Here is a 23625-nt window from a genome sequence, read left to right on the forward strand (position 1 = left end):
TGGACCAGACACTGGTCATGGTACCAAAGGTACAGATGTTAATGTCCACAAACCTTCATAAAGCAAGGCTTCTGGTGGGTTTGGAAAGTACACTAAATTTGAAGTTCTTTGGCCCTGAATGTAGATATACAACCATAGGCTAATTCCTTAATTTTATTTAGGTTCAGTTTCTCCTCCACATGCCACAATTGGGGATGGCAAAAAAGGTATGGGGATAGAAGCCAGATGGGCACTGACCAGTCTGGCCTGGAGTCAGGCCCTAAAGTGCTGGTTTGGGGGAGGTACCCGGTGATTGGGCAGGTCCGCTGAGCCTGACCTCTAGGGGTTGGGGACATAAGAGCCGCCATACAAGCTAAAGAAATAAGGAGGAGGACACAGCCACCGCTTTCCCTGGTAGGAGCTGCCCGAGCTGGAGAGAGCGTGGCCTGCTGGGAGCTGACGTCTTGCGGTGCATGCTGGGGTACCTAGCATTTGAGGGCGGCTGTTGGTCCCGCCCCGCGGACCGACGAGAGAAGCAGCCAATCAGAGGGGGCAGCATGCGGCGCATTCGGAAGCGGAAGTGAGGTTTCCGTGGAGACAGCGGACCCTGCGGAAGGCGGCGGCAGCGGCTGCGGCGGCATCTGCGAGCCAAGGCCCAGGCACGGTATGGTGGCGCCGACGGCCTTGTAAGAGCGAAGTTACTGCCGGGCCCGCCATGCGCCGGCGGCCCTGACATGGGCGCCAGCGGCTCCAAAGCTCGGGGCCTGTGGCCCTTCACCTCGGCGGCGGGGGGCGGCGGCCCAGAGGCGGCGGTCGCTGAGCAAGCTTTGGTGCGACCGCGAGGCCGAGTCGTGCCCCCCTTCGTATTCACGCGCCGCGGGTAAGGGCGCGGGGTTCCGCCCCCGGGAGGACAGACGGGCGGCTGGGCGTCTCGCGACATGGGGCGCTCCCGCTGCTGTACCCCCTACACCCGAGTCAGGACGACTCCCATATTTCAGGTCCCCATAGGAACAAAGGGTGGGGAAAGCCGAACAGGCGGTTCCTCGTGGCCTGGCTGCTCTGAAGGTCTCCCTAGGAGAAGAGTGGGCCTGAGGCTTGTCCCTGGGCAGGTCCTCCGTACGATAAAGCTAAGATAGGGTCTCCCTGAGACTCCAGAACCTCTTCCTTTCATCCCTTCCATCCCAGCCTGCTAGCCGAAGGCTCCTATTCTCACTCACCCCCAGTTCTCCCTAGAGAAGAATGACCCTCTGTTTTGTCTGTTTCCGTTCCCCACAGTGGTAGGGTTGGACCTCTCTGGGTAGTGGCTGGGAGAGTAGGACTGGGCCCTAGCGTTGAGGCTGGGACCTGGGGAAAAAGACCCTCACCCCAGGTATGTTTTCCCAGATCTGGGGGCACTGACCTCTCCCCTCCCACAAGGGGCCCAGATAGGAGCACTATATGGGCCTGGATCTGATGGGCCCTGAGGACTGCTGCTCAGGTGTTGCTGGAATCTAGGGGGACCCCAACAATGGCAGTCTGGTTGCATCAGCCACCTGGACCGGGGAGGATTCAGCCTTTTTTCCTTCAGGCTCCCTCCTAGCTCGGGCATCTGCTATCTCAGGCTTTGGCCTTGGGCCAGCAGTGTCTTCTGGAATGAGACCATCATGCCCAGGCCACCATCCTTCTCACTCTAGAAGTCCTGGGTGAAGGCAAGGGCCTGATCGAATGGCTACTCTTGCTGAACAAACCAGTGACGTTTTGGTATGGCCTCTCTTCTTAGGGTCTGACAGAGTAGCACTGGCCACCATCCTACTCCCCACTTTCTAGTGGACCCCAGATCCTAAGCAAAAGATTCTCCAAACATATTAACCTCCCTTTCTCCCACCAAGGTTGTTCTTCCCCATTGGGGGGAGGGCATACTTCCCTGTGGTCTATGGCATTTGCCATGACTAGCGTGGGGCTCCAGCCCAGCCTGTTCCCCTCTCGCTCTGCACAGCTCCATGTTCTATGACGAGGATGGGGATCTGGCTCACGAATTCTATGAGGAGACAATCGTCACCAAGAACGGGCAGAAGCGGGCCAAGCTGAGGCGGGTGCATAAGAACCTGATTCCTCAGGTGAGGGGCTGGGCCGTGGTCACAGAGCCTGTGTTGAATGTGTGGAGGCAGACCCAGATGGAGTCTGCTGTCGTGGTGGGGGCTGTGGGGGGAGGCACTGGGAGGAACAGGAAGGCTTCCTGGAGTAGGGGCCCTGAGCCGGCCCTCACTAGCCTCTGTTTCCATGGCAGGGCACCGTGAAGTTGGATCCCCCCCGCATCCACGTGGATTTCCCTGTGATCCTCTATGAGGTGTGAGCCTGGGGGGTGGCAGGCGTAAACACCCCCTGCCCCAGCAAGACACCCCCAGGCTCAAGGTGTGGCTTCCATTGAGGAACCTAGGCTGGGGCCACAACCGTGAATAAACTCCACTGGCCTGGAACCTTCAGCTGTGAGCAGGGCAGTCCTACAGTGCTGGTTGGGTGTTGGTTTGTATGTGGACCAGAGATGGCTGGAAGCTGGTGAGGGCTGATGGCGGAGTTACCAGTCCACCTTTCCCAGCAATCCCTACAAGGAGCATGGCAGGGCACATGCTGGTCAGGAATGCCTGGTTCCTGTGCCCTTGCCTGGCCTGCATTCTTCCAAGCTTGCCTAGGGCCCAGCCCTGCTAGAGGCTACAGCACTTTAAAAGCAAGGTCTGCCTTTTTCCAGCCCCAGGGCAATGGGAGCTCTACAAAAGTGGGAACTTCCTTTCCCTCCTCACTTCCTTTACCCTCTCGTTGGAGCATTTCAGCCGTTTGCTACCTCGATTCCTCCTGTGTTGGACAGAGGCTGGGGGCAGAACAAGCCTGATTTTTCCTGCCTACCTGCCCGTTTGTTCCCAGCCCCAGATGGATGGACACTTTGCTGGCTGTTAATAGGAGTAGGGACTGGTGTGGGAGGTTTCTCCCTCTACCCAGGGCTGGCCCGATCCCTCCCCACTGCAACTAGTTGTTTCTCCCCCTCCCCCCCCACCCCAAGTTGAGAGGGTGTGGATGGGGATCAGGAAGGGCTCTGGATGCCTGTGCCCCATCCCACTTACTGTATCTAATCCCCCTTGCCCTTACACATCCACCACCCTGTGGTAAGGCACAGCACCCTAGGGCTGGTGCCAGTAGCTCTGAGGAGCCCACCACCCCTTTTCCCTACAGTATACCCCTCCCTTCAGTATCAGTCAAGAGAAAAGTACTGGAGCCCCTGGATAGGGGCAGAAAGAAAACAACCATAATAGGAATACTTAAAATGTGAAAGCTTGTAAATAGTCTAGTCCATGATGTTATTGGGGCAGAGTCTGATTTCTACATAGAAATGATTTTTTTTTTAATTCCTTACTGTGCAAACTCTGTGCTTTAAGCGTGTGAGAAATGGCTTGGGGAGGGTAGTCCTCAATCTAGGAAGGCTGTTGTGTTATTTGTTCAATAAAATTATTTGTAGACCCTGCATACAAGACTGACATCCTCTGAGGCTGTGACACCCAGTGTCTGGACTACCACATGGGCATAGAAGGTAGACCTGGGTCCAGGACTCAGGTCGCACCAATGTTTGGCAAGGTCCAGAGTGCGGCCATCCCAGCTACAACCAGCAGGTGGCAGTGTATTCACACAGACCTCACTACAGACCCACTCAGGATGGAGAGCCACTCCTGTATTAGGTTCAGTAAGTGGAGACCCTGGAATTGGAAGGCCCTGGGATACTTCAGTAGGGATTGGCCCCACCTGCCTGACCTGAGATGACAGTGTGACCTCAGATAGGTCTGGAACAGTTGTTCTGTCCCCAGCTGAGGCAGCTGAACCTACATGAGGTCACAGCCTAAGCCCCATAGACCTTCTAGGGCCCAGCCTTAGGTGGACAGCAGCCAGGTGGGTGCCACTGCCCTTGACCTCCTGCAAAACTGCAGCCCAAATCCACTTGCCTCTCCTGGTGGGCACTACCAGGAGTGTAGACTTGGGGCTTCTGTTCCAGCAGGTTAAACTCAATTCACCCAGTACTTCCTCTCATCCTTTCTGCTCTTGCCTTCTCACCTGCCGCCTGCCCCCGTGAACATTTGGCCTGCACTTCTCAGGTCGGGCTGTGAGGCCAATTCTCTGCCAGGCCTAGCCTTGGCCATCAGCCCAACTCCCTGTAAGGGAAAAGAGAGTTCAGGGACGCAGGCTGCTGGGTCTGGGAAGTTGACCTACCTGTCTTTTGGAGGTTTAAACTGGTCCAAGTCTGGAGCAGGATCACCCTCTGCAGTCTGGACTTGAAGTTCGTCTCTGGGTTTCTTCCCATTTGCGCAGTAAGATGCCAGGCACAAGGCCCTATCACCCTTCACTGCCCCTCCTACTGACTGCCCCAGGGCCAGGGTTCTGCTGTGCCGGATGGCATCCCGTCATCACTGTCCCAGTGTGGGGAACTCCCTGTGCTGGGCCTGCCCTAGCTGACTCTGAAGCGGGAAACAATGGGGGTCATGGCAGTGCTTCCCCACTCCCTCCCACTGGGCTGTGTGCACTTCCTTCCTGCTGGCTGCCTGAGGAAATGTCCCTGCCCTGGAACAGTGGTCTGGCCTTTGTTTCCCCAGGGGCCCCTGCCCTTAGAGCTTCTAAGGCCTGTGTCCCTTACAGAGCCAGCATAGTCATCAGGGGTAGACTGTAGGATATGTGCCCACCTCCCCCACTCCACCAGGCTTACACAGCTTTCTATTAGGGGAGAGGCCCTAGGCATCAAAGGGGTGGGATGGTAGGTCCAGGGGGAGTAGCCCAGGGTGATTTGAGGGTGTGCAGAGTTGTCTGCACCTCTGGAGGAGTCTGCTGGAACCCTGCTGCAGCCCTCCCTGGAGCCAGCCACATTATGGACACTCTCTTCCACAGAAATACACCCCTCCCCTCACCAGTTTTGTAAGGAGCCCTGTACTCGGCAACATCTTAGAACCAACCAGGAATGTCCTCTGACAAAAGAGCACCGTACAGAAGCCTCCCAGGGCCTGTCCCCCCCACATCACCCATATCAACACTCTGTCACACTTTGTCCACTCTCACACATGAGATGCTTCCGCTCTCAGTGGAAAAAAAATGACTCAGCTCCTGTAAGTTCCCCCAACATCCCCCACCCCAGGGCTGGTTCTCTTCACCACCTGCTTTAGGGAACCATCTGCCAAACATCCCCCAAGTAGTTTGACTTCCCAAAGCACCACCACCAGGGCCGCTCCACTCATAAGCTGCTGGATTTGAGGATGGGCCTCAGCCCCAGGGGCAGGTTTGGGAAGCTGTCAGCATGGGGGAGGCTGGCACCTTGGCTGGGTCCTTCAGCCTTCCTGTCACCTGGTGCAGTTTGCTGGGCCAGGGCCTACTCAGGGGAGGAGGGGCAGGGCAGGCAACCAGCCAGCAGGACATACCGGAGGGAAACAGGGTCAAGGCGGTCCCTTCCCCCGCGCCTGTTCCTGGCCCTTTCCTCTCTGAGGGGCAGGAGGAAGTGAGGATAAAGGGCTGGGGTGGGAGGCGGGAGCCGGTGGGAGGGATGGGGTTTATCAAGTCGCCGGCGGGCTGCCCAAAGGGCAGGAGCTGGCGCGAATAGCTTGGCTAGAGACTTACCCCGGGAAGGAGGGAGGCCGCCGACCTACTGGGCCGACGGACTCCCACACAGGTGAGCCCAGGGCAGACGACTGGTCTGCACCCTGGTACAGGGCGCTCCCTCTCTCTCCTCCCAGGCGCGTGCGCAGGGAATGGGCTGGCCAAGTAGACCCGGGCCCTTTGGGGAGCTGAGGACCCCGGGGAAGCGGATTTAGGAAGAGGCAAGGAATTCTCGCTTCCATTGCAGCTCCAAGCCTGCTCCCCAGAGGGAGGGGCGTGCAGGGCGAAAAGACGGGATACCCAGCGGAGGCCCAGGGGAACCCTTCTGGCTGAGCCGGTTTTCTCTGCTGTCCGGCCAGGAACTTCTGTAAGGGAGGCAGCCTTCTCAGAGTTGAAAGGACGACTTGGGGTTCCCACAGGGCCCCCAGAGGCTGGACAGAGGGGATAGGAGCCCAAGGACTGGCCTGTCCCAGTTGCAAGTCAGGAGCAGGGGGACGCCCTACCCTCAGGGCTCGCTGGGCTTATAGGCTCCCAGCCAGGCAGGCCTAACTGCGACTCACAGCTTGTGTTACCAGGACAACCACTGCTTCCATCCAGCCCTGGATGGGCTAAGACGCGGGTGCTAGGCCCCCCAGCCCCAGACGGGCAAGGGGCGGGGATTCCCTTCCCACCGGGGTCGGGGGAGGGGAGCCCTGAACCGTAAGGGGGGCGGGGCAGTACTGTCCCGGGAGATCGCAGACAGGCTGCGGGTCACCGTCCCCCTTTCCATACAAAGGGGGCCCCAGGACTGGAGATTACACTCAGAGGTGCAGAGCCAGATTCTCTACTGCCCCCAGCCAAGGCCTCAAGGTCCCACAGCACCTCCTTACGGACGAATGAGGGAACGTCACACTACCTTCATTCCCTTCCCGACCCTCGTCCTTTACGCTGTCCCTTTAAGCGGCTGGCCGCGTCGCGGAGCAGGGAGGAGTGTACCACTGGCCGCAGGTTGCGGGGGTGAACTTTAGGCTGACTTGGCGCTCGTGGTTAAGACTCCAGAAGAAAGCCCCATTTGGAGGCACCTCAGAGTCCCAGACTTATGGCTACATTCCTCGGAAGAGGATCTGGGGTCCTCGGAGCCCAAAGCGCGGTATTGGCGGCTCGAAAGTCAGGCACACCTTCCCTCCCCCGTCGCAAATCCTGCGCAGGGCCCGCCTCCGCGCTGGATTCTTAAAGGGCCGGCGGGCTGGGGTGGGGGGGCGGAGCCAGTAGAGGTGCTGAGCCGGGGCCGAACCGTGGAAGGCTGCGGGCCGGGCTGGGACGGAGATGGAGGTGGCCATGGCGCAGGTCCCGGCGGCGCCCTGCGCGAGGTGAGGGAGGGCAGTGCGAGCCGAGCTGCTGTCTCCGCGGGCTCTGTTCTGAACCCCACGGGGAGGCGGCCCAGACCGCCCCCCTTGCCGGCAGGGTTCAGCCCCCACGTGCGGGGCGGGGGCGGGGTTCCGGACAAAGGCCAGGTGGAGTGGGCTTTTACCCCCGGCCGCCTGGCCCGCGGGCACGCGCATTCCTGGTAGCTGTAGAGGGAAAGGCCGGTCTGCTGGCGCCACCGTGGGAGATCCACCACCCCTTTGTCCCCGCGGGGCCTCCACCAAGCTGGGGGAGAGTGTCTGCGCTGAGATAAAGTCTGTTAGCCTCACTTTTCTGTTGGGCGGGTGCTAAAAAAGATACCAACTCGGGGCTGAGTTACAGCTTCCTAGCTACTCCAACAGCTGTGGCTTGCCTCACCCAAATGCTGTGATTTCTCAGGATCAAAAGTTCTTCACGGGGTAGAGTGGGCCTCGGTTTGGGGCTCTCAGAAACTTTGTCCTGGGTGATACTCAGTCATGGGTGAGCCTTTCGGCAGTGAGTCCATAGCTCAATTTGTCCAGTTTCAAAGGGGTCACAGACCTAACAGCAGTGCCTGCCTAGCCATAGGCTACTTGTCCAGGAAGGAGCCCAGTGCTCCTGGCAGTGAGCTACGGGGATGTGTTGCCTGTCCTTCAGTGGCCTATGGTCTTTCAGATCTGTTATAGCTAATAACAGAGTCTGAACAGTCCTGGGCACAGTGGCCTAATGCAGCATGGGCTTTGGGAGCGTGGATGGGTTTGGGATGGATGACCTCCAGGATCCTCTAGACTTACTTGCTGTCTCCCACCTTTTTACCAGTTCCTGAGCTGGTGCCTGGCAGGTGACACTGACTTCCTGCAGCCCCCAGCATGTGGACAGGCCTGGGCCCCGCCGTCACACTGGCCCTGGTGTTGGTGGTGGCATGGGCCACGGAGCTGAAGCCCACAGCACCACCCATCTTCACGGGCCGGCCCTTTGTGGTCGCATGGGATGTGCCCACACAGGACTGTGGCCCGCGCCACAAGATGCCATTGGACCCAAAGGACATGAAGGCCTTTGATGTTCAGGCCTCACCTAACGAGGGTTTTGTAAATCAGAACATCACCATCTTCTACCGTGACCGGCTGGGCATGTATCCACACTTCAATTCGGTGGGGAGGTCAGTACATGGTGGTGTGCCACAGAATGGCAGCCTCTGGGTACACCTGGAGATGCTGAAGGGACACGTGGAACACTACATTCGTACACAGGAGCCTGCAGGGCTGGCAGTCATCGACTGGGAGGACTGGCGGCCAGTGTGGGTGCGCAACTGGCAGGACAAGGATGTGTACCGCCGATTATCACGCCATTTGGTGGCCATTCGCCACCCTGATTGGCCACCAGAGCGCGTAGCCAAGGAGGCGCAGTATGAGTTTGAGTTCGCTGCACGGCAGTTCATGCTGGAGACATTGCGATTTGTCAAGGCATTTCGGCCTCGGCACCTATGGGGCTTCTACCTCTTCCCTGACTGTTACAACCATGATTATGTGCAGAACTGGGAGACCTATACAGGCCGCTGCCCTGATGTTGAGGTCTCCCGAAATGACCAGCTGGCCTGGCTCTGGGCTGAGAGCACGGCCCTCTTCCCCTCTGTCTACTTGGAAGAGACACTGGCTTCCTCCACTCACGGCCGCAACTTTGTCAGCTTTCGTGTCCAGGAGGCTCTTCGCGTGGCTGACGTCCACCATGCCAACCATGCACTCCCCGTCTACGTCTTCACGAGGCCCACCTATAGCCGTGGACTCACAGGGCTTAGCGAGGTATGTGCCTCCCAGGGCCCTGTATTCTTCCTTGGGAAAGCACCGCAGGTTTGGGTTACCAGGGGGCCTCCTGCCCTCAAGTTTACTGACTACTCTACATCCCCTCACCTCATTCTCTCTGTAACCTTATGAGAGGGTGACATTGTTATCTCCATTTGTGGATAAGAAAATTGAGGTCCAGAGATGCTGAGAAGTGTGGCCAGAACTTCCCAGGAAATCCAGGCAGAGGAGGCATTCAGGCCTAGCATTCTGACTTCGTAGTCCATCCTGACAGATGTAGGGCTTTCCTGGTGGCTCAGATGGTAAAAAATCCACCTGCGAGGCAGGAGATCTGGGTTCGATCCCTGGGTCAGGAAGATCCCCTGGAGAAGGAAATGGAAACCCACTCCAGTATTCTGGCCTGGGAAATCCCATGGACAGAGGAGCCTGGTGGGCTACAGTCCATGGGGTTGCAAAGAGTCGGACACAACTGATAGATACACGCCAGGCTCAAGTGGGCCCTTGGCTTGAGAATCGGAGGCCAAAGAAGGGGGTGGAAATGGCTTAAACATTTAAGGGGAAAGCGCAACAGCTGCTGCCTGGGGATGAGAAGGGGAGGGCTGGGATGCAGTCGGGGGTCAGCAAATTGGTAGAGGCTAGGGCCTGCCCCCCGACCTGTCCTTCTCACCCTGTGGTCTCATCCACTTCCCCTACAGATGGATCTCATCTCCACCATTGGTGAGAGTGCTGCCCTGGGTGCAGCCGGCGTCATCCTCTGGGGTGACGCAGGGTTTACCACCAGCAACGTAAGTAAGACCCACCCAGCCAACCAGAGCTGAGTCTGCAGGGAGAGGCAGAGTGTTTGCACTTTGGCTGCAAACCTCAAAGTGCTCCCCTCCTCTGCTTCCCAAGGCAGCCCGTGTCCCAACAGTGAAGACAGGATCTACCCCCACCCCCACCCCTGCCCTTCACCCAGGAAGAGGGAGTTGTTGTCTTGACCAGCTGTTGAGTTCCACCCTGCCCCACCTGCCCTGCTGGGTTCCAGTCCCTGCCCCCACCCTCTTCTTAGAAGGAATGGGAACAGTGAGGGCTCAGGCGTACGTGCGCGCGTGTGTGTGCGTGCGTGCATGCATACACGCGCTGTTAAAAGAAGGTGCAGTCACACAGTGTGGACTGAGTTTCCACATGGGCTAAGGCAGCTGACCCTCCTCCCTGTCCTCTACCCCCAGGAGACCTGCCGACGCCTCAAGGATTATCTGACTCGGTCATTGGTACCCTATGTCGTCAATGTGTCCTGGGCTGCCCAGTACTGCAGCTGGGCCCAGTGCCATGGTCATGGGCGCTGTGTGCGCCGGGACCCCAACGCTCACACCTTCCTGCACCTCAGTGCCAGCAGCTTCCGTCTAGTGCCTAGCCACGCACCTGATGAGCCACGGCTGCGACCAGAGGGGGAACTCAGTTGGGCCGACCGCAACCACCTACAGATGCACTTTCGCTGCCAGTGCTACTTAGGCTGGGGTGGTGAGCAATGCCAGTGGGACCGCAGGCGGGCAGCTGGGGGTGCCAGTGGGGCCTGGGCTGGGTCCCACCTCACTGGCCTGCTGGCAGTGGCAGTCCTGGCCTTCACCTAGACTTTGTAAGGGTCTCTCACCCAGCTGCCAGGCCAGCTGGCCTCTGCCACAAGGGGTCTGTCAGGCATGTAGGAGCCTGCAAGGGGTGGACAAACCAGAGTCTGGAGGGGCAGAGCCCTCTGGGATGCCCGGTAGGATGTCCTTACCAGCTCCCACCCCCTGTTCTAAGGGGGAGGGGCAGTCCCCTGGAAGGCCCCGTCTCTCCCTGCCAGAGAGGAAGAGGGGCACAGCTGGGCCGGGGAGGACCTGACCCTACTCCCCTGCCCCTGGATAGTTTATTATTATTATTTTGGGGTCTCTTTTGTAAATTAAATATAAAACAACTGCTTCTTTGCTTGGACTGTCCGTGCCTGGGCCAGGGCATGTGAGAGTGCTTTCAGGCTCTTCCAAATAAGGTTTGAGCTCAGAAGTGTCTCTGTGAGACTCTCTGCTGGGGACTTCTCATCTATAACACACGTTCACTGGGATCTGCAGGCCCGAGCTGCCTGCTCTAGCTGTCCTGCCAGGGCACTGGCCACTGGGAGCGGAGGGAGTCCCTTTCTACCCCAATAGCAAGGACCTGACGTTCTCCACATTGACTGGAAAGCGACTGGGTCCAGCCTTCTGTGGGCAGGGCCCTTGTGCTGCTCCTAAATGGTGCCGTATCCCCAGCTGGGCTGGTGCCAGTCTCCTCGCCTCGCCCACCCAGGGAGAAAGTGGGAAATGGATGTTTGATCTTCCCTGGCCGGGCAGGTAGCCAGATCGCTCCTCCCTGCTATTCTCAAAGGCAAGGGCGTCTCCTCCACTCCCTGTTCTCAAGGGCAGTGGACTTCAGCCACACGCACCTCTCCCCATCTGGGTCAGAGTCCTCCACCGGGTACGGTCAGAGGAAGGCCAACAGGGCACTGGGATCTGAATCATGAGGCCCACTCCCTGTTCCACTGCAAAGATGTATGATGGGGTGAGCGGGGGGCTATCCTCAACAGGCAGCTCTGGCCTGGCCATGAGAGAGTGTAGCTTTTCCCCAGCTGTCCCAGGGGAGAGAAGGAGCGGCTGGAGCAGTCAGACCTGCTTCACTTCCTCTGCTTCTGTTGTGAGTTACCCTGGGTGGGGCGCTGCCCCTCCCTCCAGCCCTGGACCCACACCTGGATTCCTCCCATCCATATCAGTGAGGACTGAGCCCCTGCCCTCAGCTGACACCGACTCTGGGGAGACAGACTCAGAAAACTGCCACGAGGTGAGGAGGGCACCCCTGCTCGGGAAGTCTTGACACCACCACTGGGACTCAGGAAGCAGCCTCGAGGAAGGGCTTTCTACACTGAGTTTTGAATGAGGTGGGACAGTGATGCTGGGAACGAAGCACGGGCAGTCTGGAGGAAGACAGAGCACAAAGGGGGCTGCAGGATTAGAGGCGGGGGTGTGTCTGGGGGTCTGCCACAGGCTGCTCTAGAGTGGCAGCAGGCCTGATTTTGTCTGAGGGCGGTGACTGCCACCTGTTCAGTGAAGGCGCTGAGCCACACGCGTGCCAGGGCTGGGCGGGGTGCACCCCGGAACCACACCAACAAAGACAGCCATCCTCAGGGGTAGTTGTTTGGTCACGGAGCTGTATCCAGCCCTTTTGTGACGCCATGGACTGTAGCCTGCCAGGCCCCTCTGTCCATAGGATTTCCCAGGCAAGAATATGGGAGTGGGTTGCCGTTTACTTCTCCAGGGGATCTTTCCAACCTGTCTACTGCGTTGATTCTTTACCACTGAGCCCCCGGGGAAGCCTATATATTCAGGGGTATGATGGTGTAAAGGGAGATGCACAGTGGATGCTAAGACCAAGTCAGACACTGGATAGTGGAGAATGTTCCACAGAGAAGCATGCAGGCAAGAGGAGGGTGTGGTTAGAGCTTGGGGAAGCCATCCCCCCAAATCCAGAGAATGCTGGTGGGCTGGATTGTGCCGATTGCAGCCACAGGTTTCTGGGGGTAATATAGGAGTTACCTCAGTTTCAGGAGGTAGGGTGGAGCTTTGGGGAGAGGGGGTCAGGGGCTACCTTGATGGTCTCCTGTGCCCTCAGCCCTTGGGAGTTGTGCCAAGCTCTCTCATACTAATGCTTATCCCTCAGGGACCCTGCATTCTGAACAGTCCCCAGCTACCACCGTCGTCGTTAGATCCCATGCTTGGGTCTGGCTGGTGTGCTCACAGCCCCCAACACTGGGGCCCTCCTCCCCTTCAGCCCTGCCCGCTTCATCCTAGCCAGCCTAGAGGACCAGTCCAGACGGCAGCCAACTGTGTCCCTGTTGCAGTAACCACCGTGCTGGGGGGCCATAAGCTCAAGTTCAGACTGGGCTGTAGACCCAGGCAGCGCGTTCCCCTGGACCAGGGATGTGATGCTTCCTTCACCCAAGTCGGGCAGGCAAGCCTGGGCCTGAGCACCTCGAAGGTCTCAGTTACTAGCATCTGAATCAGCAGACAAGGGAAATCACAAAGGAAAGAACAAGTGTGTCATCACTGATACCCTCGTGCTCCTCTGCGTGGCCACAGAGGCATGGGGTCGCGTGGTCATGAGACAACAGGGTCTCAAACACACCAGGTCCTGGGCACCGGGTCCCACACTTGCACATGCCCACTCTCCTGGAGTTTGTGGAGAGGCCCAGATGGTCACTAACTGGAGCCTCATAAAGGCACAGTCGCTGAGCCAGCACGCACACTAAGGGTGACTGCGCAGCCCTGACTTCAGCACAGGTCCCTAAAGCAGGGGCGACTTACCCACTAGGCACAGCAGGCACAGGGCCACAATATGTGTACAGGCCCGCAAAAAATGTTTGAATTGTAATCAGAAGAAAAAATACATTAATATAATGAATTCCGTCTAGATTATACTGTCCTTATACCAATTTAGTTGTTTTTTACTACAAGGTTGTGAGAGCTTAGTTCCCTAATCTGAACCCCTGCCCCCTGCATTGGAAGGGCAGGGTCTTAGCCACTGGACCACCAGGGAATTCCCTTAAAATGTTTTTTTTTTAAGAAAGGCGTCAACAAAAGCGAAAGTGCCTAGTGCCCACAGATGTCATAATTCAACTCTGTGGGGAAAGCACCCAGACTCCAGTATTACAGACGAGCCTGCCCAGTGGGTTCTGCCACCGAGACAGACCCCACGCACCGCCTCCGCTTGCACCCCATCCCGAATAAACCCACCCCAGTCCTGCCACACAAAGCCCAGCCCCAGTGCTGACAGAGTGGGAGGGGCCACTTCCGGCCCAGTCCCACCTCCTACCCAGGGCTTTTTTTTTTTCTTTTTTTTTTGCTAGGCGTGCAGGGGTGGCTCAGCTGTCTGGCCCAGCCCTCTCACCCGGGGCCCGCCCCTCAGCCCGCCCCCAAACTGGGTGGAGTGACCCCCTACAAAAGCTCAGCGTTTCCAGCAGCAGTTTTCTTCCTCCAAGAGTGTTGGTGCGCCTGGTGCCAGACTTAAGGAACAGAATCTTGCTGATGCCTGCACAGGCCCTCGCCCTGGGGTCAGGAAGTTTGGAGAATGAGGCCTTTCAGCCTTGAGGTCAGCAGGGACAAGTGGGCAGACGAGGGTGTACAGAAGGGCTGGGTTGACCTTTCCTGCGGCACTGAGCGTCCCCTTCTCCAATGGCTGGCCAGGATTCCTGGCGGAAGAGACAGGGAAGCCCCTGCCTCCATCCGTCGGCCAGCCTTGGGGCTGAGGGCCTGGCTCTCAGCCAGGCTTCTCAGGACAGATGTCATGGCTTCTATGGCCCCTGGGGAAGTGGGAGTGGGCGAGCTTAAGCCAATACAAGACCTGTAAGGGGGACCGAGGCCGGCCCAAGAGGCAAGTCGAGTGCGCCCTCTAGTGGCTCTGTTCCCCTCAATGCCTCTCCTTTGCCCTCTGACCACCCTGAGCCCTGCAGGTCCATACTTACCTGAAGCCAGAGCAGAAGTGGATTAATAAGGGACTTGTCCTGCCTGCCCTCAGGGATCAGAGAGTTCAAGGCCTGCTCTCTGCTTTGCCTTCCCTGGCCAGGTTTCCCTACACCTGCCCTGGGCTATGGCAGCCCACTTGCTTCCTGTCTGCACCCTCTTCCTGAACTTGCTCAGCATGACCCAAGGCTCCCGGGACCCTGTGGTCCCCAACCAGCCCTTCACTACCATCTGGAATGCCAACACCGAGTGGTGTATGAAGAAACACGGCGTGGACGTAGACATCAGTATCTTTGATGTGGTGACCAACCCGGGGCAGACCTTCCGCGGCCCTAACATGACCATTTTCTACAGCTCCCAGCTGGGTACCTACCCTTACTATACATCTGCTGGGGAGCCTGTGTTTGGTGGCCTGCCCCAGAATGCCAGCCTGAATGCCCACCTGGCCCGCACATTCCAGGACATCCTGGCTGCCATGCCTGAGCCTCGCTTCTCAGGGCTGGCAGTCATTGACTGGGAGGCATGGCGCCCGCGCTGGGCCTTCAACTGGGACACCAAGGACATTTACCGGCAGCGCTCACGGGCATTGGTACAGAAGCAGCACCCAGACTGGCTAGCTCCTCGGGTGGAGGCCGCAGCTCAGGACCAGTTCGAGGGGGCTGCAGAGGAGTGGATGGCAGGCACCCTCAAGCTGGGACAAGCACTGCGCCCTCAGGGCCTCTGGGGCTTCTATAATTTCCCTGAGTGCTACAACTATGACTTTAAAAGTCCCAACTATACAGGCCAGTGTCCACTAAACATCTGTGCCCAGAATGACCAGCTCGGGTGGCTGTGGGGCCAGAGCCGTGCCCTCTACCCCAGCATCTACCTGCCTGCAGCACTGGAGGGCACGAAGAAGACACAGATGTTCGTGCAGCACCGTGTGGCTGAGGCATTCCGTGTGGCAGCGGGTGCGGGGGACCCCAAGCTGCCGGTGCTGCCCTACATGCAGCTCTTCTACGACATGACTAACCACTTTCTGCCCGCGGTGAGTCTCCTGTGACCCCACCCACCCAGGACCTACCTTGCCAGGCCTTAGTCCAGCACCTGAGGCCACACAGCCCTGGGGCACTTTAGCCTCGGGGCACCTTCATCCATTCCCTTTCACATTCTTTGAGCACCTCCTGTGTGCCAAGTTCTGTGCTAGGCACAGACAATTCAACGTTCTTCAGAAAGAAATTGTCCCTGCCTGCATGGCACTCACAAGCTAGAGGGAGGCCAGGCTTGCCTCTGGCCACCAAGGCTAGAGCAGCCCCCGGTGGGGGTTATGAATTATTTGTCCCATCCAGTAGTGATACAGCAGCCTGCTGTGGGAAGCCAGGGAGGCCCCCTCGGAGCTATTCTGTCCTTTTCTCAGGAGGAGCTGGAACACAGCCTGGGGGAGAGTGCAGCCCAGGGTGCAGCGGGAGTGGTGCTCTGGGTGAGCTGGGTGAACACAAGCACCAAGGTGAGCTCAGGTCCAGGATGGGGGTGAGGGTGGGGGTGGGGGTGGGGCTGCCAGGCTGCCAGGGGAGACCCCAGCCCACCTTTTACTCCTGCAGCCTTGGCTGGCCAGGAGGCGAGTGCTTCAGTGTCCTAGGTGGACCCATGCATGGCCACGGTGTCCCTGATGCGCCCCTCCCCACCTAGGAATCATGCCAGGCCATCAAGGAGTATGTGGACACGACGCTGGGACCCTCCATCCTGAATGTGACCAGCGGGGCTCGTCTGTGCAGTCAGGTCCTATGCTCCGGCCATGGCCGTTGTGCCCGGCGCCCCAGTTACCCCAAGGCCCGCCTCATCCTCAACTCCACCAGTTTTTCCATCAAGCCTACGCCTGGTGGTGGGCCCCTGACCCTACAAGGTGCCCTCTCGCTCGAGGATCGGTTGCGGATGGCAGTGGAGTTCGAATGTCGCTGCTACCGTGGGTGGAGGGGGACACGGTGTGAGCAGTGGGGCATGTGGTGATTGGCATGGGCACGCACTGAGTACCTGATGCAAGCTGGGCCTGGCTAGGTAGGGCTTTCCCAAGTCCAGGCAGTCACAGGAGTCATGGTTACAGTCAGAAGTCCACTCAGCCAGTGTCATGAGCATACACCAGTGTGCACACCTGCTTACAGACCAAGATAGCTGCATAAGGACACGGTGTGAGCAGTGGGGCATATGCTGATTGGCATGGGCACACACTGAGTACCTGATGCAATCTGGGCCTGGCTAGGGCTTTCCCAAGTCCAGGCAGTCACAGGAGTCATGGTTAGGCATCCAGTCACAGGAGTCATGTCAGGCATCCACCCGACAGAGTCAAAAATACTTCCTCTGGAGACACTGAGTCAGTCTTCAAACAGAAGCAGTCACAAGCACTGACATTCGGGACTTCCCTGGCCATCCAGTGGTTAAGACACGGAGCTTCCACTGCAGGGGGCACGGGCGGAGACTAAGATCACGCATGCTAAGCGGTGCGGTTAAACAAATAACAAATAAATAAACTGACATTCACTGGGCATCTACTCTTTCCAAGTCCTGTGCTAAGCATTTTAAGTAGGCTAACTTAATTGAAACTGAGGCACACCCAGGGAGGGTAAGCACTTTCCCCAAGGTTGCACAGCCAGAAAACAGAGCAGCTGAGATTCAAGCCCGGGCTGCCTGGCCAGAGAGGTACAACCTTTTGTCTCCTACTGATAAGTCGATGGTAACCAGCTCTGCACTGCACTCTGAATCCATTCAGAGGATTCTAACTTCAAAAGCTGTTTGTTGAGGGCCTAAAACGTCTAGGCGCTGGTATCCAGAGGGTACAGGAAAAGTTCTTTTCTCTCACTCAGATCTGATGTGTGTCCGAGGGCGGCTGCTTCCCAGTGTGGGGCCCAAATTTGAAGTAGAAGCGCCACTTGATTGTTTTCCACGCCGTGCAGGAGGGATAGCGTGAGCCCAGACAAAACTAAACTTTGGGCGAGACCTATCAGGCTGGGGCGGGGCGAGGACGGAAGCCCAGCCAACCCGAGATGGAGTCAGGCTCACTGGGAGCGAGGCCAGGATAAACTAGGGTGGGAGGAACAGAGCTAGAGGCCCGGTAAAGACCCAGTCTGCGTCTGGTCGGTGTTATGACCCGCCGGGCCAGGGGCGGGGCCTAGGCGGAGGTACAGGGCGGCCGGGGCGGGGCCTGGCCGCCGGGAAGACCCAGGACTAGGCTGTGTGCCGCGGGCCGGGGCAGCTGCAGTTCGTCCGCCCTACCGCTAGGGGGTGAGTGCCGAGAGCCGGAGGGGTCCGAGCCAGAGACAACGAGATACCCATCCCCGAGAAGCGAGGACGCGGAGCATCCCGGAGCCCGGCAACAACATGTCAGTACTACCCCGTTCCCTGCGCGGCGTTCGTCTTCACTGTCCCCCCGCTCTCCCCGTCCGCTCCGCGCGGACAGTTCTCAAGTTGACTAGCCGCCCCGCACGCCCTTCTTGCGTCTGTCGTTCCCTCCCAAAGCATGCCGAGCCACACCTGCCCAGAGTCTAGGTTCCGAAACCCCCACCCCCAGACTCCACGGTTTGTCACCCACTGGGAGGAAGAGGGAAATCGAGGCAAGAGAGACTGCCGCCTCTGTCGGTGGACCCGGGAGCCCCGCCCCATAGTGGGTGGGGTCGGCATACAAGGGGTTAAGTCTGTGGGGGAAGTCTGGGGTTCCAGGCCCAGGGGGCGGATCCTGGGGCTTCCTCCCTCCAGGTCCAGGGGTGCAGCTGCTGGCGGAGGTGGCTGATGCAGGTGAGAGGCTTATAGCCCTCTGAATGTGACGGAAGGGGTGTGAGGGAAGGGGGCTGCCTGTTAACTGACCAGTGTGAAATTGGCCTCAAGCTCACAAGGTCTTCCTGGGGAGGTGGGGATGGGGAGGGAGCCAGCGCATCCCCTCTGAAGCAGGTGAATAGAAAGATGGGGCCCAGAGGCCACCTGTCGCTAGAAATCCCCCAGCATAGACCCTCCTGCCAGCAGAACCTGAGGTGGGATGGGCAAGCAATGGAGTTTGGGGGCAGGAGGTCTGAGCCCCCAGTCTGCTAGCCGTTAGACATCCCTGTGGGTGTAGGAAGGAAGCTGTGGTTCTTATCTAGAGTGGCTACGAAACAGACCTGTGGGGAACCAGGCTTGCAGGAGCCACGTTGCTGTATGAGCCAGGCCACTTCGGAGGGGCAGTTGGGTCCATATGCAATCAAAGTGTACCAAGCTGGGCCGTTTTGGGGAGGGAGCCATGGACTCTGTCCCCTAGGCAGGGAAAGCAGTCCAGGGAGGGGAAATTTGAGCCTGATGGGTGGGTGAATGGCAACCCAGGATCTAAGTGGCCAGCATGGCCCAGATGTTCAAAAAGTCTAGGACTTAGAGTAGGGAGTAGGGAGAGGGGAATTCCTGGGGTAGCTGTGTTTTCTCCAACGGTAACCTGAGGTTAAAGCAGGGGGTTGTGGCATCTAGTTTGCATGTTCTGTCTGATGGCTAGCCAGCTGCAATGGTGTAGGGCTGGATCTACTGTCCTGGGGAGGACAGAGTGGTAGCCGGAGCAGGCTGGGGCCAGGCCTCTTGAGTTCTTGGGCCCAGCCCTAGCCTTTAGCCCTCAGCCTCCATCCAGTATAAGGCAGAGCACCCTGGACCCATCCCCTGTGCGCTCCATCTGAATCAGCGCTTCCAAGTATAAGGGATGGGATCCTCCAGGTCACCTGGGCCATCAGATGAGATCCAGGATGCATGGCCCTCCCTAGCACTCTGTCAGGCACTCCCTGCCCCAACCCCATCCTCCCTTCTGGCACAACCCAGCATGGCTGTTATCCACAGGAGCAGCAACGTTGTTGTGGTCTGAGGAGATCCCACAGCCTGGAGACTGTGGCCTTAATCCCCTGCCTGGCCCTGAGCCATCTCTACCCCAGGAAATGACCCTGGCTCCTGACTCAGCTGGGCCTGGATCCTACATGTAGGCAAGAACTGACTCTGAGCCCTGGCCGAGGCACGCTGATCCATAGCCTAGACACTGTGCACCAGGTGGGGCCGATCCTGAGTACCAATCCAGCCCAATTGACTCTGGATCCTGCGTGCCAGCCAGAGGTGACCCTGAGATCCAGCCTGGCCAAGCCGACCCTGGATCCTACACACCAGCCAGAGCTGACCCTGAGCCCCAGGCTAGCTGAGCTGACCCTGGTTTCCACATGCCATCCAGAGATGACCCTCAGTTCTGGTTCAGCTCAGCTGACCCTGGATCATGCACGCCAGCCAGAGGAGACCCCAGTCCCCAACCTGGTTGAGCTGACCTTGGAGCCTGTGCACTGCCGACCCGAACTCCTGGATGCCTGTGCCGACCTCATCAACGAGCAGTGGCCCCGCAGCCGCGCCTCCCGCCTCCACTCCTTGGGCCAGTCCTCAGACGCCTTCCCTCTCTGCTTGATGCTGCTAAGCCCCCGACCCATGCCAGAGGCAGCCCCCATTGTAGTGGGCCATGCCCGCCTGTCCCGGGTGCTGGACCAGCCCCAGAGCCTTCTAGTGGAGACCGTGGTGGTGGCCCGGGCACTGAGGGGCCGTGGTTTTGGCCGCCGTCTCATGGAGGGCCTCGAAGCCTTTGCTCGGGCCCGGGGCTTCCGCCGGCTACACCTCACCACCCATGACCAGCTGCACTTTTATGCCCATCTGGGCTACCAGCTGGGTGAGCCAGTGCAGGGCCTGGTCTTCACCAGCCGGCGACTGCCTGCCACCCTGCTCAATGCCTTCCCCAGGGCCCCCTTTCCCCGGTCACCCTGCAAGGTCACCCCTAGCCTGACTGCCCAAGCGGCCCCAAAAGTCCCCAAGGGGTCATCATCGCTGCCACCCCCTCCCCTGCCTGAACCCCTGACCACCTTACCCCCACCTCCAGCAGGGCCCCCTCCACAAAGCCTCCTGGAGACACAATACCAAGACCTGAGAGGACGCCCCATATTCTGGATGGAGAAAGACATCTGAGGCTATTCCCAGGGCAAGATGCTGTCTTTCTGGGTCAGTTGACTGCCCACAACAGTAGCAGCTTCAGCCCACTGGCCATCCCTCAGCTTCTAGCCCCTGAGGGCAGCTTCCTGAGGCATGTTTCCTGAGTGCCAGTGGAGATGGCACCATGGCTGTGGCTCAGAGCTCTGTGTGGCTGAATAAAGGCTTGTTGGGTGTGTCTGTGACAGTGTATTTGTTGACCCCCACCCTCACCTCCCAGTCATTTCTTAGGTCCGCTATCCCTGCAGGAGCCCCCTAGTGCACCTTGGCCTCAGGGCCATGGATGGAGGGCAAGCCCTTGCTTCTCTCACTCTGCCTGCCTCAGGCGTCAAGGTGTTTCTTTCCACCTTCACTCATCACTGTTCGCTGAGCACCTGCTGTGTGACAGACCCTGGACTGGACACAGGCAGGGAGGAACTAGACAGATAGGGTGTCAACTCAAGGGATAGGGCAGGCGTAGAGTGACAGGGCCTCTGCTGGGACAGTGGGAGCTCAAATGTCCTCACTGCACTTGCGCCAGAAGATGATGTCATAGCAGAGACCTGAGTGCTAAGTAGAAATTAAGTCAGGCAGAGTGGAAGTTGAGTGTTCTTGGGGCAGGAAACAAAATGGGCAGAGGGAAAAAGGGGACTTGTGAGAGCTGAGGGTGGGAGAGGTGTCAGAGGGCACAGCAGTGCCATGGTAGAGATGGACAACACGGGAAGGGAGATGCCCAGGCCAGCTTGGGCTGGGGTTGCTCTGAGAGGTCTACGAGACCCCTTAGGAACCTTGCTTTCCTTACCCCCCTTCCTTGTGAGGAGGAGCTAGAGGAGTCTTCCCAGCTTGGTCTGCTGTGGGGAAGGCGTGGCCATGGCCATGGACTCTTAAGCTCACACCCCTTCTCTCCTGCAGGTTTCCATCCCTGGGGCATGACCATGCAGCTAGGCCTGGCCCTGGTGCTAGGGGTGGCCCTGTGCTTGGGGTGTGGCCGATCCTTGCTGCAGGCCCCTGCACGCCCCTTCTCGGTGCTGTGGAACGTCCCTTCAGCACGCTGTAAGAACCGCTTTGGCGTGCCCCTGCCACTCGAGGCCCTGGGCATCTCAGCCAACCGTGGCCAGCATTTCCACGGCCAGAATGTCACCATCTTCTACAAGAACCGGCTCGGCTTCTACCCCTACCTTGGGCCAAGGGGCACAGTTCACAATGGGGGCATCCCACAGGCTGTGCCTCTGGGCTGCCACCTAGCACGGGCTGCCCATCAGATCCGCCACAGCCTGTGGCCGGGCTTCGCTGGCCTGGCAGTCCTGGACTGGGAGGAGTGGTGTCCACTCTGGGCTGGGAACTGGGGCCGCCGCCAAGTCTATCGGGCTGCCTCCTGGGCTTGGGCACAATGGGTATTCCCCAACCTGGATCCCCAGGAGCAGCTCCACAAGGCCCGTGTTGGCTTCGAACAGGCAGCCCGTGCACTGATGGAGGACACGTTGTGGCTCGGCCGGGCGCTGCAGCCCCAGGGGCTCTGGGGCTTCTATCGCTTCCCAGCCTGTGGCAATGGCTGGCGTGGTACGGCTTCCAATTACACGGGCCACTGCCATGCTGCTGCCGTGGCCCGCAACACCCAACTGCATTGGCTCTGGGCCGCCTCCAGCGCCCTCTTCCCCAGCATATACCTCCCACCCAGGCTACCACCTGCTCACCACCAGGCATTTGTCCGATACCGCCTGGAGGAGGCCTTCCGTGTGGCCATTGCTGGGCACCCACATCCCCTGCCTGTCCTGGCCTATGCCCGCCTCACACACCGGAGCTCTGGGAGGTTCCTGTCCCTGGTGAGTGAAACTGAAATCTACAGGTCTGATGGGGAGGCATGACATTCTCTGAGTGGAGGGGCTGAGAAGCCCCTCAAAGAGGCTCAGGGCCAAGGGGCCCTCCTCTAGAGGTGGAATCAGATCATGGCAGTGAGCCATGAAAGTTCTTGAAGGTAGCTGCTGCTGCTAAGTCGCTTCAGTTGTGTCCGACTCTGTGCGACCCCAGAGACGGCAGCCCACCAGGCTCCCCAGTCCCTGGGATTCTCCAGGCAAGAACACTGGAGTAGGGGCAGAGAGCTGCTAAGCCAGGGCAGAGGTAGGGCCATAAAGGAGCTGGGCACTCCTGCCCTGGCTTAGCAGCTCTGTGCCCCCAGGATGAACTTGTGCAGACCATTGGTGTGAGCGCGGCACTGGGGGCAGCCGGCGTGGTGCTCTGGGGGGACCTGAGCTTCTCCAGTTCTGAGGTGATCATTGCCCCACCTCCAGCCTGCCACACAGCCCATGCTGGGGTCCTAGAGACAGGGAAAGACCATGGCAGGGCCATGGGACAGGAGCATTGATACGTCCCTCCCTTGTCCTCAGGAGGAGTGCTGGCATCTCCATGACTACCTACTGGGCACCCTGGGTCCCTATGTGATCAACGTGACCAGGGCAGCCGTGGCCTGCAGTCACCAGCGGTGCCATGGCCATGGCCGTTGTGCTTGGCAAAACCCAGGACAACTAGAAGTCTTTCTGCATCTGCAGCCAGATGGCAGCCCTGGAGCTTGGGAGTCCTTCAGCTGCCGTTGTTACCACGGCTGGGCTGGCCCTACCTGCCAGGAGCCCAGGCCTGAGCTTAGGCCTGAAGAAGCACCATAAAGCCAGGAGTCACCTGCCCCTGACTGTCTTGTTCCTGCTGCCATCTTTCCAGTCCTGAAGGGAGGACTCTGTCCCCCTCTTGTTATATGTAGCTTATTGTCACTTCTCCCATGCACATACCCCACTTCCCATAGCACCCCTGGGGAGTGGAAGAGGCCAGAAGAAACACACCATTTTAAAACCAGAGGCCCTCTGAGATCACCTGATCCTCCTGACATGAAAGCAGCCCCAGGAAAAGTCAGTATGCCAAAAGGTTAAGGTTGCCAGCCCAGGGCTCTGTTCTACACCTCACTGAGTCTGCGCAGAGGTCACAGGAGACCCGTCCAGGGATGGGGGAGGCGGCCCCCAAGGAGATTCTGGCTAACATCTGCTAAGTGCTAAGCTGTTCCCTCTACTCTGCTTTAATCATAAAGTTACTTTTTCTCCCACTGCCTGAGGTTTGGCTGGTCCCGAGTTCTTCCAAACCCACCACCCTTCCCGTGGTGAGCGTCCTGCTGCAAAATGCAGACATGCGGGTCCTGGGTGGTGGACAGCACAGTGCGGGCAGCTTCAGAGTTAATGACTACACGTGCTGGGGGAAGGGCGCAGGGCATTGTGGGTGCATAGTTCAGCTAGAGCGTCGTGGGCTTATGGGCTCCCCAGGAGTAGACTACAATTCCCGAGGTGCTCTGCGCCCAGCCTGGCGCCGGTAATCTGCGCACGCAGCACCTTGGGAGTAGAAGGTTCGGCCGCATGGATGCGGTCTGAGCCGAGTGG

At 58.8% G+C, this 23625-nt stretch overlaps 5 protein-coding genes across 10 annotated transcripts; all 5 read left to right on the forward strand.

The window, feature by feature from the left end:
• Positions 1 to 543: 543 nt before the first annotated feature.
• TUSC2 (tumor suppressor 2, mitochondrial calcium regulator) lies at positions 544 to 3486 on the forward strand. The gene is made up of 3 exons (XM_005891469.3): positions 544 to 859; positions 1955 to 2075; positions 2246 to 3486. Exons 1-3 carry the CDS (start codon positions 714 to 716, stop codon positions 2309 to 2311), a joined length of 333 nt encoding a protein of 110 aa, XP_005891531.1. The 5' UTR covers positions 544 to 713; the 3' UTR covers positions 2312 to 3486.
• A 2013-nt stretch (positions 3487 to 5499) lies between these two features.
• Positions 5500 to 10676, forward strand: HYAL2 (hyaluronidase 2). Its single transcript, XM_005892119.3, has 4 exons — positions 5500 to 5650; positions 7759 to 8738; positions 9434 to 9523; positions 9947 to 10676. The coding sequence occupies exons 2-4, from the start codon at positions 7809 to 7811 to the stop codon at positions 10346 to 10348; spliced, it is 1422 nt and encodes a 473-aa protein (XP_005892181.2). The 5' UTR covers positions 5500 to 5650; positions 7759 to 7808; the 3' UTR covers positions 10349 to 10676.
• A 3006-nt stretch (positions 10677 to 13682) lies between these two features.
• HYAL1 (hyaluronidase 1) lies at positions 13683 to 17959 on the forward strand. 4 transcript variants are annotated; one of them, XM_070360492.1, is made up of 5 exons: positions 13683 to 13868; positions 14343 to 15266; positions 15636 to 15725; positions 15908 to 16121; positions 17492 to 17959. In XM_070360492.1, the coding sequence occupies exons 1-5, from the start codon at positions 13848 to 13850 to the stop codon at positions 17683 to 17685; spliced, it is 1443 nt and encodes a 480-aa protein (XP_070216593.1). In that variant the 5' UTR covers positions 13683 to 13847; the 3' UTR covers positions 17686 to 17959. The 4 variants fall into 4 exon arrangements, with proteins under 4 accessions (XP_070216593.1, XP_070216596.1, XP_070216595.1 ...); XM_070360495.1 differs by lacking the exon at positions 17492 to 17959 and having other exon boundaries at positions 13685 to 13868; positions 15820 to 15957; XM_070360493.1 differs by lacking the exon at positions 17492 to 17959 and having other exon boundaries at positions 13687 to 13868; positions 15908 to 16758.
• HYAL3 (hyaluronidase 3) lies at positions 17487 to 23440 on the forward strand. 3 transcript variants are annotated; one of them, XM_005892118.3, is made up of 5 exons: positions 17529 to 17592; positions 17966 to 18004; positions 21122 to 22032; positions 22386 to 22475; positions 22594 to 23440. In XM_005892118.3, the coding sequence occupies exons 3-5, from the start codon at positions 21139 to 21141 to the stop codon at positions 22867 to 22869; spliced, it is 1260 nt and encodes a 419-aa protein (XP_005892180.1). In that variant the 5' UTR covers positions 17529 to 17592; positions 17966 to 18004; positions 21122 to 21138; the 3' UTR covers positions 22870 to 23440. The 3 variants fall into 3 exon arrangements, with proteins under 3 accessions (XP_070216603.1, XP_070216604.1, XP_005892180.1); XM_070360502.1 differs by lacking the exon at positions 17966 to 18004 and having other exon boundaries at positions 17487 to 17592; XM_070360503.1 differs by lacking the exons at positions 17966 to 18004; positions 22386 to 22475 and having other exon boundaries at positions 17487 to 17592.
• Positions 19157 to 20410, forward strand: NAA80 (N-alpha-acetyltransferase 80, NatH catalytic subunit; the record flags this gene model as incomplete). The annotated part of the gene is made up of 1 exon (XM_014477099.2): positions 19157 to 20410. A coding segment is annotated over one exon (1053 nt), but the record flags the coding sequence as incomplete, so codon positions are not given.
• Positions 23441 to 23625: the final 185 nt, after the last annotated feature.

This window comes from Bos mutus, chromosome 22, assembly GCF_027580195.1.
Source record: "Bos mutus isolate GX-2022 chromosome 22, NWIPB_WYAK_1.1, whole genome shotgun sequence".
NCBI classification, from domain to species: Eukaryota; Metazoa; Chordata; class Mammalia; order Artiodactyla; family Bovidae; genus Bos; species Bos mutus.